This window comes from Callorhinus ursinus, unplaced genomic scaffold, assembly GCF_003265705.2.
Source record: "Callorhinus ursinus isolate GAN/ISIS: 27379988/994484 unplaced genomic scaffold, GSC_fseal_2.0 scaffold37, whole genome shotgun sequence".
Classification (NCBI taxonomy): Eukaryota; Metazoa; Chordata; class Mammalia; order Carnivora; family Otariidae; genus Callorhinus; species Callorhinus ursinus.
The window spans coordinates 15,402,320-15,417,177 of record NW_027397099.1 but is presented as its reverse complement, the minus strand read 5'-3'; the positions used below and the strand labels follow the sequence as shown (position 1 = coordinate 15,417,177).

The following is a 14,858-nucleotide window of genomic DNA, read 5'->3' as shown; positions in this document are numbered from 1 at the left end:
TATGAAGAATTTATAAACTTTGCAAAAAGCTACACAGTGATCATAACCTTTTGGGTTTGTCATCGAGGGCCTGTCATCCCTGGCTCCCTGCCATGTCTGGCTGAGCTGGTTGAAGGCCCAGGAGCTGCCCCTTGCAGCCCTGACTTGGGGTAATACTGTCAGCCAAGGGTTTCTATGGCAGCTGCTCTTTGCCCTCTTTGCTTCTGGCTCCCCTTCAATATTCATTCAACAAACGTTTATTGAGTACCTACTCTGTGCTGTTCCGGTTGCTTGGGATTATCAGTGAACAAGAAAGGCCCAGATTCCTGCTCCCGTGGGCTTGCCTTCTAGCAAGTTGGGCAAAATCTATGTCCCCCTTCCCAGATACATGCACTCAGGTATAAAAACTTGTCCACGCTTGTGTGGGGCTCCATAAGAACCCTTATCTTGGAGCGTGACTCCCTCACACTGTTTGCTACTCCAACACAGTCCAAGCATTTCTACCTGCCCCCTTCTGCCTGGCCCTACGGTTGGGCGCACCTGTCCTGGGCCCCTAGTTCTCAGTCAACTAGGACTGATGTGCTATTGGAGGCCATGGAGTCCAGAGAACTCCAGGCCTCTCAGAGAGCCCCAGTCTGAGAGGCAGGGCAAGGAGGGAGAGAAAATGTGTCCCTCCATGTCCCTCCTGCGGATGGCTGGCAAACTTAGAAGCCTGGAGCTGGCAATGACCTCCATCCATCCCCGGCCTCCGGAGAAGCAACTCATCCTCCAAGACTCTTGGTCAGGGGTCTGTCCCATCCCTGCTGCCCCCATCTTCTAGAAGCATCTCTCTCCTTGCTGCCCTCACTCCACAGCTGGGCTGGTCCATTTCCATGTCCCTTTTCCCTACTCACTCGGCAGCATCATGAGCGCAAGCTCGCCTTCCCTCTGGTGGCACATCAGGCATCCACCCCAGAATGGGCTGCAGTGAGTGTGAGGGCTGGGTACCCGGGTACCCTGCGGGCCACTGACCAGCCACAAGCCCCAGGGACTCGTCAGTCCACGGGGGGCGACAGAGCACACCTGGCACATGCTGCACTCTGGTTTGGGGGTGCTTGCTCATAATGGTTTCTACACTCCGGGATGTCTTTGGAAGGACATGCACAACCAGGAGTCAGAGGTCTAAGTAAGAGAAAACTAACCTTTTATATATACGTGTGTATCTTTTTAAATGTGATACCATTCATCTAGCCACAGATACCTAAAAAATAAAACTAAATACCATGTACAAAAATGAGAGGTTTTTGAACCTGCCTAGGCTGTCTCCAGGGTCCCTCATAGGGCTCCGAAGTGTCCCCTCTGGCAAGTACTCCTTCCTCGGGTCCTGCAGATATCCTCTGCTCTCGGACTCAGAAGAACCTCCCGGGGACCCAGGGCTGGGCGTGTTTCCCCGTTTCCCACCCTGTGTCTGGCACTGGCCCAGCCCAGCCCTCCTGGTCCCAGGCAGGGCTGCTATCTCAGCGATCAAATGGTGGGCAGGACGGCGTGGGCACGTGCTCTGCCTCCCACCCTGTCCGGGGACCCTGGTCGCCAGCCGAGGGCGGTTTGGACCAAACTCCCTGCCTCCTCCCTGCTGTGGGCCCAGCCTATAAAGGCCCCCAGCATGTCGCCGCCGACCCTGGCCCCCTCCCCTGCCACCCAGAGCCGCAATGGCGGAGCTGCCGGTGTCAGAGATGCCAGGGGACCCCGCGCTGTGCAGCGGGCGCTTCACCATCAGCACGCTGCTGGGGGGCGAGGAGCCCCCACCGCCCACTGCCTACGACAGCAGTCACCTGAGCCACGGCAGCACCTTCTACATGCGCACCTTCGGCTACAACACTGTCGACGTCGTGCCGGCCTATGAGCACTATGCCAACAGCGCCCTGCCCGGGGAGCCCCGAAAGGTCCGGCCCACGCTGGCCGATCTGCATTCCTTCCTCAAGGTAAGCACCAGCTCAAAGACTGGCCACTTCCCTGCCGTGCGACCTTGACCCAGGAACCTCATTTCTCTGAATCTTGGCCCTGTCACCTGTGCCACGGGGACACACGAGTGTCTTCTTCGTGGGTTGAGAGGCCTGAATGAAAGGCAGGCATGGAAGCTATAAAGCTCCGGACATGTGCAGTAATGTTTACTGTCCTGTTGTTGACCACCCAAATCGAAAAATCTTGGCCTCCCAGAGAGGTAATGAGCTCCCCGTCAGTGGAAGGACACAAACAGAGGCTGCACACACCTGAAAGAGATGGGGAGGTGGGAATGCGGAAGGTCTGCAGCAGAGGGGAGGCTCACCGGGTTTGTTGTGGGGGAGGCTGGACTCTGAATGGTGGAAGACGGAGAGATGGATGGTCATGACCCCTGCCTGCATGACCTGTGGCCTCTGGGCTCCCCGCAGGAAGGCAGCCACCTGCATGCCCTGGCCTTTGACAGCCGGCCCAGCCATGAAATGACCGACGGGCTGGTGGAAGATGAGCCAGGCACCAACAGTGAGAAGAACCCCGGGGAGCCTGTGCGCTTCGGCTGGGTCAAGGGGGTGATGGTGAGTAGGGTGAGGATGGGATGCCCGGGAATGGAAATGGGGACACAGGTGCAGCTGACTCTCAGGTCTTAGTGGCCAGGGTAGACCCAAGGCCCAGCCTGGGCCTCAGTTTCCCCATGGGCAGAGTGACTTCCAGTTTTCCCTGGTTTTGTGCTTCTCAAACCCCATTTGCTCCCCAGGTTGTTACCTCACCCTGGGAAAGATCTCTGGATACTCACATGTCCTGTGGCATTGAACAAGTTATTTAACCTATCTGTGCCTCAGTTTCTTCACCTGTGGAAAGATGAGCATTATGAGTTAATAGACGTGAACAGCTTGGATCAATGCCTACCTTGGGATTATTAGAAGAAACTGTCCTCACCCATAGCCACCAGGGGGCAGCACTAAACACACAAATCCATGAGCCTGTTTTTGTCATTCTCGGGGATGGGAAGGGGGAGGTTTCCTGTAAGTGTAGAGCACCAGTGAGTCTTCAAACAACAACAACAAAAATCAAATGAACTTGGCTTTGGAAGGCATTGTGGGACTTTTCAGAGGGGATCGCATGAGATTTAGAAGAAGGCTTTGGTCCTGCTCTGGGAGGGTGGCAGGGGGAGAGGGGAGGTGCAGTGGGGGGAGGCCTGGGTTCTGACCTTACTCTGCCAAATGCCTGCTGTCTGTGTCTCTGTTTCTCCATCTGAACTGTGAGCTCCCCTCCACCCTAGCAGCTCGTTTATGGAGTATGGATCTTCCTCCCGGGCTGTGGTGGCCAGAGCCTGGCATGGCCCCCATTCAGTGTCTCAGAGCACACAGAGGGCCTTAGAAGTCTCCCCACCTTGTAAATACCACATGCTCCTGCCCCACCCCGAGAACTTGGCTGGGGCCAGAGACCACATCAGCACCCGCACCTCCCTGGAATTCAGTCTCAGCTGTAGCCTCTGGCTTTGCTTTAAATTTGGAAGCTGAACTCACAGCAACCCGAGCGCTGTTTCTGCTTGCATGTTGGGCATTGGCTCAGCTGCTATTTGCTGAGCTCCTCCTAGATGCCAGGCCCTGGGCCGACAGCCGGCCACTGGGGCCATGGTTGGGGCTGGCAGACATAGGATCCTGGGCTTGGGGCCGGGTGAGAGGTGATAATGCTTGCAGCCCATCCTCAGACCCCAGTGGAAGGGCAGAAAAGCGGGTGGGAGGGGCAGGTGAATCTCTGGGTACCCCTCCCCTCCCTGCCCCACAGAACTAGAGGGGCATTGAAGTGGGAACCCAGTGAAGTGAGCAGAGAGCCAAGAAAGGAGCCAGGTGTCCCCTAGGCCAAAGTGCCCAATGCCATGCCATGACTGGGGACAGGGACTTGTGTGTTTGGCTTTGGGGTATCGGCCCACCCAGGTGGCCTCCAACCCCTCTCTCTTCCCAGATCCGTTGCATGCTCAATATCTGGGGCGTGATCCTCTACCTACGGCTCCCCTGGATTACAGGCCAGGCAGGCATTGGTGAGTGCCATCTCCGGGGGGAAGGAGGAGGGTGTGCCTGAGACCCGATCCTCCCAGGCCTCAGTCCTGAACTTGGCCCGCAGAGACCACGGGCTCCTGCAGGGACAGAGGTCAGGGAAGTGTGGCAGAGGAGTCTGGACATGGAGTTATCAGGCCTGAGGACTCTCCCTGGCTCTCTTTGCCCTCAGTAGGTCACCTAACCTCTTGGAGTCAATCTCTACTGCACAGCGTCCAGGTTAAAAACCTGTGCTCTGGGCAGACACCAAGGTTCAGAAGCTAGCTCTGATGCGTGTGAACTTGGACAAGTTTCTTAACTTCTCTGAGCCTCTGTTCCCTCATCAGTAAAAAGGGGGTGATAACTGTCCTTCACCCCCAGACCTATTGTGGGGTTTCTATGATGCATGTAAAACAGCGTAGGATTTAGCACCCAAAGGTGTTCAAGTGGTGATTATTTTTTATTACTAAGGAGGGTGCCTTCCCTTCCATAACAAATGAGCCTCTATATAGTGGCTCATCAGCTCTCTGGCTGTCCACAATATACCAGGAGGGAGACAGAGACCCATTTTTCAGATGAGAAAACCAAGGCTCAGGGAAGGGAGGTGACTTAGGTGGCATGGTGAACCAGTCGGCTGACTCCGGTTCCTCACATGGCTGGATGTGGAAATGCCCCTGCTGAGTTTTATGGTGATCACACCCCCACCCACCCCCACAGTCCTGACCTGGACCATCATCCTGCTCTCCGTCACTGTGACCTCCATCACCGGCCTCTCCATCTCGGCCATCTCCACCAACGGCAAGGTCAAGTCAGGTGGGCCCCACCCCACCCCCAAGGCCCTCCTCTTCCGGTTGCTCCCCCAGTCTTTACCCCGGGAATGGGTCTCTGAGCCACTCCTCATCCACCCCCATCCCCACCAAAATGAGGATGCCCCAGGCTGCTCCCTCTGGTTCCAGGTGAAGGCTCTGGGTCCCCCACGGATGGCCTCAGTTATACCCTGTGCTGTGGGCCCAGGGGAGGGGGGGGATCCCATGGTTACCATCTCCCAGACTCAGCTTCTGCCTGCCCCAAGCCCACCCCAGCCAGCTGGTTTCATGGCTCCTGGCTCTGTCCCCAATAGGTGGCACCTACTTCCTCATCTCCCGGAGTCTTGGCCCAGAGCTAGGGGGCTCCATTGGCCTCATTTTTGCTTTTGCCAACGCCGTGGGTGTGGCCATGCATACCGTGGGCTTCGCAGAGACCGTGCGGGACCTGCTCCAGGTGAAGCCAGAGGGAACCCGGGGCAGCCTCCCTTGCTCTCCCCGACCCCATCTGGGCCAGGCCTTCCTGCCCGCCCCTCTGCCCGATTTTACCCTTCAGGGGCCACGGCCACAGTCTGACCGCTGTGGGTGACCATGATGATCTTCTCAAATAAAGACCATTCCCAGAAGTCCCCTTCAGGGCTGCGTGTTGCCTTTAGAGCTGAACTGTCCAGGCTGGCATGGCAGCCACTCTAGGGGCTCTTGTTGGCAGGGAAGGGGGTTGTGTTTCTGTTTAGCCGTGAGAGGACACCCATACTTGAGGTGAATCAAGGTGGAGGAGTCTGGGGGGGATGTTCAGAGGGCAGCGTGCAGCCTGGCCTGTCCCCCTCCCCAGGAGAATGGCACACCCATCGTGGACCCCATCAATGACATCCGCATCATTGGCGTGGTCACCGTCACCGTGCTGCTGGCTGTCTCCCTGGCTGGCATGGAGTGGGAGGCCAAGGTGAGAAGGGGAGGTTGGGAGTGATCAGGTGGAGAAGCGGGAGTCGTGAGGCCTGGGTCCCAGGCCCGGTTCTGCCTCTTCTCCGTGTAGTAACCAGGCTTCTTGTTCTGCGGCTGTGACAGAGGGACCCTAAAGAACGGGACCTCTCTCCTGTAACAGTCCGGGTGTGTGTGGCTCCCGGGGCTCGGGCACCCAGACCACTCCATCCTATGGCCTTCATGCACCTACTCCACGGTGGCCACAGTCCAGTCAGCAGGGAGGGGAGAGGGCCTTTTTCTTTTCCTTTTCGGGCCCTGCCTGGAAGTTGCACATATCCCTCTGCATCCAACCCATCAGCCCGAACTTGGTCTCGTGGCCACACCGAAGGGGCAGGCAGGGTAGGGAAATGTGTCCTCATGTGACCCCGTATCCAGCCAAAAATCAGAGGCTTAGCACTATGGAAGGAGGGCAGAAGAAATATGGGGCAACAGCAGGCAGATGTGACAGATCTGGCCCCTGCCCCCCACCCCCGCCTTTCCTCTCTCCGCCTCACTCTGGCTTCTAGCTCCGCCAGCCTCCTTCCTCGCTGTCCCCAGCTTGTGCCCCTGATCATTCTACAGCTCACTTCTCCACCTCCTTTAGGACCCTTGAAGACACCGTCCTAGACCACTCTGCTAACGTAGCCCCCACACAGTCCCCAACACACCCTTGTTCTTACTCTGGAGTCATGTTCCGTATTTATCAGCAAGACAAGAGCCTTGCTATATCGCCAACTCCTAGAACAGGGCCTGCAGCATAATGGGTGGTGGATGAATGAATGAATGAATGAATGGGGGAGGGAGGGACTCTGGGCAGGTTCTGTCCTGCTGGGGCTCCCTGAGCAGGCGGGGCCAGGCCATCTGACCTCTAGGGTCTTTACACCCAGGCCCAGGTGCTCTTCTTCCTTGTCATCATGGTTTCCTTTGCCAACTACTTGGTGGGGACGCTGATTCCCCCATCTGAGGACAAGGCCTCCAAAGGCTTCTTCAGCTACCGGGGTACGTGCAGGTTGGGGGCCCTGCCCATGGCTCTGCGGACAGGTACAGTCTGCCCACCCATCTGGCCCATTCTGTGGGCACCGGAAGGATGGGACCCCCAACTCCCAGGACTGGAAGCTGCCAGAGAGGAGGAGCTTCCTGCCTGCCTGGCTGGGTCCAGCCTTCTGGGTGGCCCTGATTCAGGCTTTGGTCTTCCCAGCGGACATTTTTGTCCAGAACTTGGTGCCCGACTGGCGGGGCGTGGATGGCAGCTTCTTCGGGATGTTCTCCATCTTCTTCCCCTCAGCCACAGGCATCCTGGCAGGGGCCAACATCTCCGGGGACCTCAAGGTGAGCAGGATGCCCACCCTCCTGCCTCCTGGCCCTGTCCTACCAGGATCTCCCACTGGGCACTGAGCTGGGCACTGAGACAGTGGGGCCAGAGCTTCTAAAATCCAGTCCAGTCCAACTCAACTCAATTGCAGCCAATCCAAACCGACTCCGCTCACCCCACTCAATTCCGAGGTTGTTGATTGACACCAGCTTTGCTCTAGGCCTAGAGGACCACCCTAAAACGGGCGGACCTCCTCCCCAGTTCCCAGCCTAAGGGACTCTCAGCCTAAGGGGGAAGACTGAGCCAGCTTGACCTGCCAGAGCTCAGACTGGTTCATGCACATCTTTACCAGGCTGGCAGCCTCTCAGGGCTCCCCGCTGTCTTGATGCGGGCCGTGTCCTCTGCTCAGAGTTTGGGGCTCCGGCCCGCAGTTGTCATTCCCGCGCCCCCCCCCGCCCCAGCCCCGCGGATCAGCGGCTTTCCCTGTGCTGCCTGTCCCTCCTCCGTGTCTTTGTCTCTGCTGTGCTTTCTCCCTGGGGTGTCCGACCCTTGTTTCTCCACCTTGAGAAGTTCTGTTCCTCTTCCAAATAACACCTCCGTCAGAGTCCTGGCCCCCCGGGCCGAATGATGTCAGGCCATTTACGTGTCTCTTCCCCCTTCCAGTTCTCTTTGTCTGGAGAACTGAGGCCTACCTCTATGTCCCCATGCCCAGCTAAGAGTCAGACACATACCAGGCGCTCAGTACACGTTTGTTGAGTGAATAATGGTGAAACGTATTGACTGGGAGGTTTAGAGCAGAAGTACGAAGTGGGGAAGAAGGAGAGGCGAATGTCAGCAGAGGCTCCAGCAAAATTTCTGGTTGGAGATGGGGCTGGAGCGAAGGGGCCGGTGGTGTCTTTGCAGAGGCAGGATCAAGGAGACAGATGGGGTGCAAGTGGGGTGAACGGCGAGAGCCCGGCTCAGTGCTGAGAGCACTTCCCTCCAGCTTCTGGTCCCACCTGAAAGGTGCTCCTTGATGCATTTTCTTAAATGAATGAAGAACGGTGCTTTGGAGACAGTCTCCACCCGGCCTGGCTCTAACTGGGGGTGCCCAGGTGGCACACAGCATGGCCTGGAAATTGCAGAGTGGCCATGTTTGCCCAGCTCCTCTCCCTTGTCTGGGGAGCGGCCAGCAGAGGCCTGTTCTGCCTGCCTGCCGGGAGGTCCTGCAGAGGTCAGTCTTGTGCTCAGACAGCCCGGTTCTCCTGCCAGCCCTGCTACAGACCATCGTAGCCTAGCGATTTATCCAGATGCTTCGTCCAGCCTCTCAGGTTACCAACCAGCACGGTGTGCAGGTGTCAGAGCTAGGCAGCTGTCCCAGAGCTGGGGGGTGGGGGGTAGGGGTACACCTTTGCTCTGTCCTGAATGCCCTCAAGCCCTCAAGGGGCCCTTCTCTCTTGGGTCCAGCCCTCTGCCCATTCTGTGAGACAGTGTGTCCTCAGCAGAAGAGCAGCTCCCATTCACAGAGACTTTATGCAAGTCCCTTAAAATCTCTCTGGGCTTCAGCTTTGCCACCTATAAGAAAGGACTCATAGCACCCCCTCCTGCTTCCCAGAGCAGGGAATAAGGGTTCCACGTGCTGATTTATGTGAAGCGCTTGGAAAAGTGCCCAGCACGAAGGAAGTACGAAGGGCTGGTTGTCAAGGTCATGGTCATTTTTCCCATGTGGCTGCAGGGGCCTCATTCTTTCCAAACATGATCCTGGTGGGGGGCAGCTATGAGGGCTCGTCACCCCCACTTCAGAGAGGAGCAAACCAAGCTCAGAGAGGGCTGGGCGTTGCCCAGGGCCACACAGCAGAGGGGCTGGAGGGCAAGTTTCTAGAGCAAAGAGGCCTCAACTTCATCATAAACTAATCATTCAAGAATATTTTCTGAGCATCTGCTTTGTGCCAGTGTCTTGTGGATACAGCAGTAAACAGAGAACAAAGACACAAATTCCTGCCCTTATGCAGCTGACATTCTGGTGAGAAAGAGAGACAATCAACCCCTAAGTCAGTAGGATGTGACGTTCCCCAGCCCCTTAGCTCTCACAGAGCAGTCTCGTGACCATCACCCTGGGCTATGGCCAGGGAAAGCTTTACTAGCTTAATTTTCTGATGGGGAGGCTGAGGCTCAGAGACAAGGGACTTCCTAGTGACTGATGTGGGGTCTGTGCCGCGCCTGGTGTGGCCCCAGGGTGCATCCCTGAGCACGACACAGCCCCCGCTCCTAACTGCTCACATTTATGGGTGCTGGCTGTGTGCTACGTTGATTCTCATCTCACGGATTGGGGTTGGGGGCATCACTGAGGCTCAGAGAGGTTAAAGGGCTTGTCCCAGCTCACACAGCCGGGGGGAGATGCTGGGATGTGGACCCAGACATGTCTGACTTGTGAGCCGGGCGCAGAGATTTCAGGCCGAGATGTAGGGGCTGGATGGAGGCCTGGAGTAGCCATGTCCCAGGGGCCGCTGTAACAAACGACCGCAAGCACTGTGGCTTAAAACAACAGACATTTATTCTTGCACAGCTCTGGAAGCCAAAGTCCAACAAAACAAATGTGCCAAGGGCCATGCTCCCTGTAAAGGCTCTCGGGGAGAATCCTTCCTCTCCTCTCCCAGCTTCTGGCAGCTCCGACCGTCTTTAGCCTTCCTTGGCTTGGAGCTGCGTCTCTGCAGTCTCTGCCACTGTCTTCCCCTGGCCTCCTTCCCTCTGTGTGTCTGGGAGAAGAGGAACACTCCTCAAGGGATTTAAGGCCCGCCTAACCAGGTAGGACCTCAGCTTAACTAATTACATTTTGCAAAGACCCTATTTCCAAATAAGGTCATATTCTGAGGTTCTGGGTGAACACGAATTTTTGGAGACACCATGCAACCCACTAGAGGTGGGATGGGAGTTGGAGCCGGCCTGCTGGCCTAGGGACCAGGGACTCTGCGTGCTTGACCTGGTCGGGCCATCCTGGTACCCAGAGCAGGGCTGGCAGGGCCCCCCCAGGAGAGACCTCAGCAGACCTGGAAGCTCCAGAGCCCCTGGCCCCCCTCCACCTCTGCACCTCTGCTTCCACTTGGCTCTGCCCTACCGCTCCCTTCCTCCCAGCCCCGGCCTTCAGAGCCACTCCAGCCGTCCCCTCTGCCATGAGGATTCCCATGGTTCCTGCCGTGTTGCTCTGCCTCCCCCCACCTTGTTCTCCAGCACACTCCAGCCTGCCCCATGACAGGGGCCATCTGCCCCGTGTCGCCAGGATCCCGCCTGTACCTCCTTCCCTGGGGCCCAGGGTCCTCCAGGGTGGGGGCCGGGGCTTGCTCATCACTGAGTGACGAGTGGGGGGTTCCAACTCAGGCTCCTGAGTATTTGAGGCAGAGAAGCGGGTCATTGCCAGCCTGGTTTGGACCTGCCTGTAACAATGTCATGGTCCCTTCCAGCTCTGTCATTTGTGGTTCTACCTGCCAGTTGTGCAGGACAGCCCAGGAAAAGCTGGGGAGGTGCGCTCCTGTGGCCCGCCCCTGGTGTTGGGGTCTACACCTGGCAGGGAACCTGCTGGAAAAATCCTGGCCTGTGTTACTCTACCCGGGACCAGCCCCCAGCGGCCTGAGGCTGTGGACCTCGGTGTGGTGGGAACGAGCCGCCCCTGGCTCAGCCAGCCGGGCCCTCTGTGCAGCTTCCTGGCCTCAGTTTCCCCACCAGCTGGGTGGGGACACTCTGGCCACTTTACAGGAAGTTATATACGAGGAAGGGTCTGGAAGAGTGGAATACGTGATGTGCACGTGTGAAGATTTGCTATTTCTGTTAGGAAAATGCCAGCAGAGAGTTTTTCCTCGGAGGGGAGAGAGTTTGGGACTTGTCTGTATATTTAATTGCTGCGGAAGCCCTCAGACCAGTTGGTGCATAATGGTGATTAACTCGCGGCCGGCGCTGCCTGTGAGCCAGGCCCTGGTCTGGGAGCTTGATGTGGATTAAGTCACTTAGCCGGCATCCCTGTGAGGCTGGAGGGGCTGAGGCGTAAAAGAGCATGCCCACCACCCAGCTGGTCACCTGGAAGTGAGCACAACCAGGCTGACTCCAGAGCCCCCCACTTCAGGGCCCCCAGAGCCTGCGTCGGCCAGTGTCCTCGGGAACCAGGCATGGAGCTGGTTGGAGCTTCTCTCCGTGCCTCAGGCTCCCAGGGCCTGGATGTGTTCTCAGCCCCATGATCTTGCTTGTGTCCCATTCTGCTCTGTGGGTTGCAATCGCAAGGGTTCTTCCTCCCTGGGCCCTGGGGAAGGGGGCTCTGAGAGGGGGCCGGGTCGGGGGGTCGCTGGCCCAGCCCCGGCCTCAGACAAGGGCAGGGCCTGGAAGGAGGCCCAGAGGCTGCCTGATGACCTCCCTCCCTCCCCCTCCCCTCAGGACCCCGCTGTAGCCATCCCCAAGGGAACGCTCATGGCCATTTTCTGGACCACTGTCTCCTACCTGGCCATCTCGGCCACCATTGGTGAGTAGCTGCCCAGGACCACTGGAAGGGGCTCAGGGTGCTTGGCTCTCCAACAGGGAGAGCTGGGCCAGGAGGACATGGCCACCTCAGGAAGTGGAGCCTCAAACCTTATTTTGGGGGGCCAGTGGTGGTGACCAGAACATCTTCATGGGAGGTGGTAGTTTGTGGTGGGCATGGGGGTGGTCAGACCAGGCTCTTCTGGTCCCTTCAAACCTGAAGTTACAGATGCAAGGGTGGGAAAGTGCTAGAGGACAAATTATACCCTGACCCGACGACTAATAATAATAACAGTAACAATGATGGTGGTGGCTGAAGATGGTACTAGCCCTTGTCTCAACCATAGGCCCAGCCCTTCACGTGCCTCATCACATTTAATCCGGGCACTGCCTTTCCCACCATTTTACAGAGGAGAAAACCAGGGCTCAGAGAGGTTAAGGGACCTGCCCAAGGTCACGCAGCCACTGAGTGGTGGAGCCAGGCTTTGAACCCAGGCCTGGGCTGTTGACATTTGCCTCGCACTGAGGTCCTCACAGGTGCTCCCATTAACCACCTTGTGAGGCAGGCTGTTCACAGGGGGCCAAGGAACACGGCCCAGGGCGCAGCCAGTCTGGCCTCTGCTTTGAGGAGGACATGGACGGGGTTGGGAGGAGTGGGGGGTGGGGGGGTGGGGACCTTAACAAGCCACTTCACGTTGTTGGGCCTCTGTAGGATGACAGTAACAACAAAGGCAATGGTGATGCTTGCTTCCTTAGCGTGGTGCCTGGCACATTTGTGTTGCCGTCACTATTGTTATTATTATTACTTATCCTTACACGCTAAAGAGGGAGCTGGCCCCGCAGCAGCTTCTCCCCCTCTGCAGGAGTGACCCGTGTCTGGGGGTGGGAGGAGAGGAGGGAGGGGAGGGGAGGGAGGGAGGCCTCCCCAAGCCCTGCTCCCTCTTCAGGCTCCTGCGTGGTTCGCGACGCCTCCGGGGCCTTGAATGACACAGTGACCCCCGGCTCGGGCACCTGCGAGGGGCTGGCCTGTGGCTACGGCTGGAACTTCACCGAGTGTGCCCACCAGCGCAGCTGCCGCTATGGCCTCATCAACTACTACCAGGTGCGCGCGGCCCCTGCCGGGAAGGCCGCCCCAGACTAGGGCTGGAACAGGCCGGGACGCACGGGGCTTGGGCCCCAGGCTTGGGGGGCTGAGGTTCAGGCTCAGGTGGGGGCCCTGGGGCCTAGCCCCTGCCTCAGCAGCCCCTGGGATCCCCAGGTAAGCGGTGTGGACTCAGAGGCCTCGGGACCTAGCTGAGGTGGGTGCCCTGGGAGGGGGCTCCAGGCATGAGGGGCTCCACCACAAGGGGCCTGGACCCCGTGTCCCCGCAGACCATGAGCATGGTGTCCGGCTTTGCGCCCCTGATCACGGCTGGCATTTTTGGGGCCACCCTCTCCTCTGCCCTGGCCTGCCTCGTCTCTGCTGCCAAAGTCTTCCAGGTGAGGCTGCGGAATGGGCGGCGGGAGGGTCCGGGAGGCCCAGGTGCAAGGGTCCCCCGGTGACTGCTACAAAGGTCTGGCGGTATCATGGGACAGGGACAGTCTAGACTGAAGGCCAAAGGGGGCCAGTGACCAACTCGTGCAGGAAGCAGCCCCCTTCCCATGGTGTGCACTGCACTTCCCACCCCAGAGTCTCCCCTGCGCAGCCTGGCGCCCCATCTGCAAGTCCGCAGACCCCGTTTCACCCTGACGCAGTTGCCCCCCTCTCATCTTGCCCTCTTGCTGTCTCCCTGGTGAGGTGTGGGTGGGCATGGAGATGACTCCCATTTAAGAGACAGAAACCAGGATGTAGATTAGAGGAAGCACCCTGCTGAGGTGGAGGGAGTAAGCAGGGCCTGGGGCGGGGCAGGGAGCTGTAGGGCCGGGGAGGGGGGCGGGGGCCCAGCCTGGGGTGAGCACATCTTCCTGTGCCCACAGTGCCTGTGTGAGGACCAGCTGTACCCGCTGATCGGCTTCTTCGGGAAGGGCTACGGCAAGAACAAGGAGCCGGTGCGTGGCTACCTGCTGGCCTACGCCATCGCCGTGGCCTTCATCATCATCGGTGAGAGGCTGCCAGGGTGCAGGGGCCTGTGAGGGCTCTTCTCGGTGCTGCTCACCTTGGCGCCCAGTGCCCAGCCAGGCCTGGCAGGGAGTGGGCACTCAGTGACTGGCCCTTGAGTGGGTGAGGCTGGTCATGTGGTCCGCGCCCCTCTCCCCTCTCCAGACAGGTGGCTGCCACAGCACACCAGGTGGACCATTCTATTTTGTTAGAGGGACCCTACCTGCTCTTGCTGATTCTGCATTCCTGTGTCCTGGCAAGTGGCCCCCCCCCACCCTCCCCACCAGCCCCCAGGTCTGAATTAGTCCCCAGGACAACTCTGGAGCCCAGGACAGCTCTTGGGAGCTGACACAAAGAGCTGGATCAATATCTCTGTAGATGTATAAACTATACAACCTCGTTTCTCAGACCTTGAGCTGCCAGACCCCTCGGACTTCGTGGTAGAGGATGCCCCAGGAGAAAGACCCCAGTTAACCAGTTAGTTAGATTGGCTTTCTACCCTGGCTTTGCCATATTCCAGCTGTGCTACCTTGGACAAATCATTTTACCTTCCTGAGCCTCAGTTTCTTCGTCTGCAGAATGGGAGCAACAGCGCATAGCAGGGGCGACACAGGTGGGCAGGCAGAGACTTGTGTGTACATACACACACACACATGCACATGCATCGCATTTCATGCACACACTCCCCAGTACTTCCTGATTTACTGAGCCAACAAGGCAGAACTTACTAGGAGAAAGGTGGCCACACCAAGCAAGGACAGTGGCCATGCTATGGCTGCCTATGCAGGAGCAGGGCAGGGGCTGGCTGCTGGTCATCCCGTGGTCCTGCCATAGCTGAATCCCTGCTGTTCATGCCGGCATCAGCAATCATGAGACTCACCCTACCAGTCTACTCTCTTCCATCAAGGAAGCCTTGCCAGACACTGGGTACTCCTGGATCCTGAACCAGATGAAGAAGCTGCAGGGCCACCCCCAGGGGATGGAAACCTCTAGTCAGGCCTGGTGTTCCCCAGACACGTCCCTGCTTCCTGCTCGTCCTGCAGTCTACCCCCAACTCAGATTTTGTGTCCTTGGATCTGAGTGGATCTGACCGCAGTTCAGACTGAGAACCGTAATCTCAGATGCTCTGGGGCAGGGTTCTTGTGGCGATTCAAGGGAATCATGCTCAGAAGTCCCGACACATTAAGAGGTGCTTGTCTTGTTTTGGCGTTCCCCTCGAAGCAGGCCCCTGAAAC

The 14,858-nt window shown here is 58.1% G+C and overlaps 1 protein-coding gene across 4 annotated transcripts in view; it reads left to right on the top strand.

The window, feature by feature from the left end:
* Positions 1 to 1,623: 1,623 nt before the first annotated feature.
* The window catches only part of SLC12A3 (solute carrier family 12 member 3), a 45,132-nt gene continuing 31,897 nt past the window's right edge, over positions 1,624 to 14,858 (top strand). For 2 of the 4 annotated variants that reach the window (XR_012374655.1, XR_012374654.1), the window contains exons 1-12: positions 1,624 to 1,940; positions 2,388 to 2,531; positions 3,922 to 3,997; positions 4,710 to 4,805; positions 5,113 to 5,252; positions 5,628 to 5,738; positions 6,643 to 6,754; positions 6,954 to 7,084; positions 11,466 to 11,550; positions 12,494 to 12,648; positions 12,918 to 13,025; positions 13,503 to 13,626. Coding sequence is in view for 2 of the 4 variants with exons in the window: in XM_025889261.2 (XP_025745046.2) it covers positions 1,668 to 1,940; positions 2,388 to 2,531; positions 3,922 to 3,997; positions 4,710 to 4,805; positions 5,113 to 5,252; positions 5,628 to 5,738; positions 6,643 to 6,754; positions 6,954 to 7,084; positions 11,466 to 11,550; positions 12,494 to 12,648; positions 12,918 to 13,025; positions 13,503 to 13,626 (1,555 nt within the window). In the remaining 2 variants the exon portion in view is untranslated. The remainder of the gene's footprint in view (positions 1,941 to 2,387; positions 2,532 to 3,921; positions 3,998 to 4,709; positions 4,806 to 5,112; positions 5,253 to 5,627; positions 5,739 to 6,642; positions 6,755 to 6,953; positions 7,085 to 11,465; positions 11,551 to 12,493; positions 12,649 to 12,917; positions 13,026 to 13,502; positions 13,627 to 14,858) is intronic. The other 2 variants (XM_025889261.2, XM_025889260.2) reach the window with 1 other exon arrangement.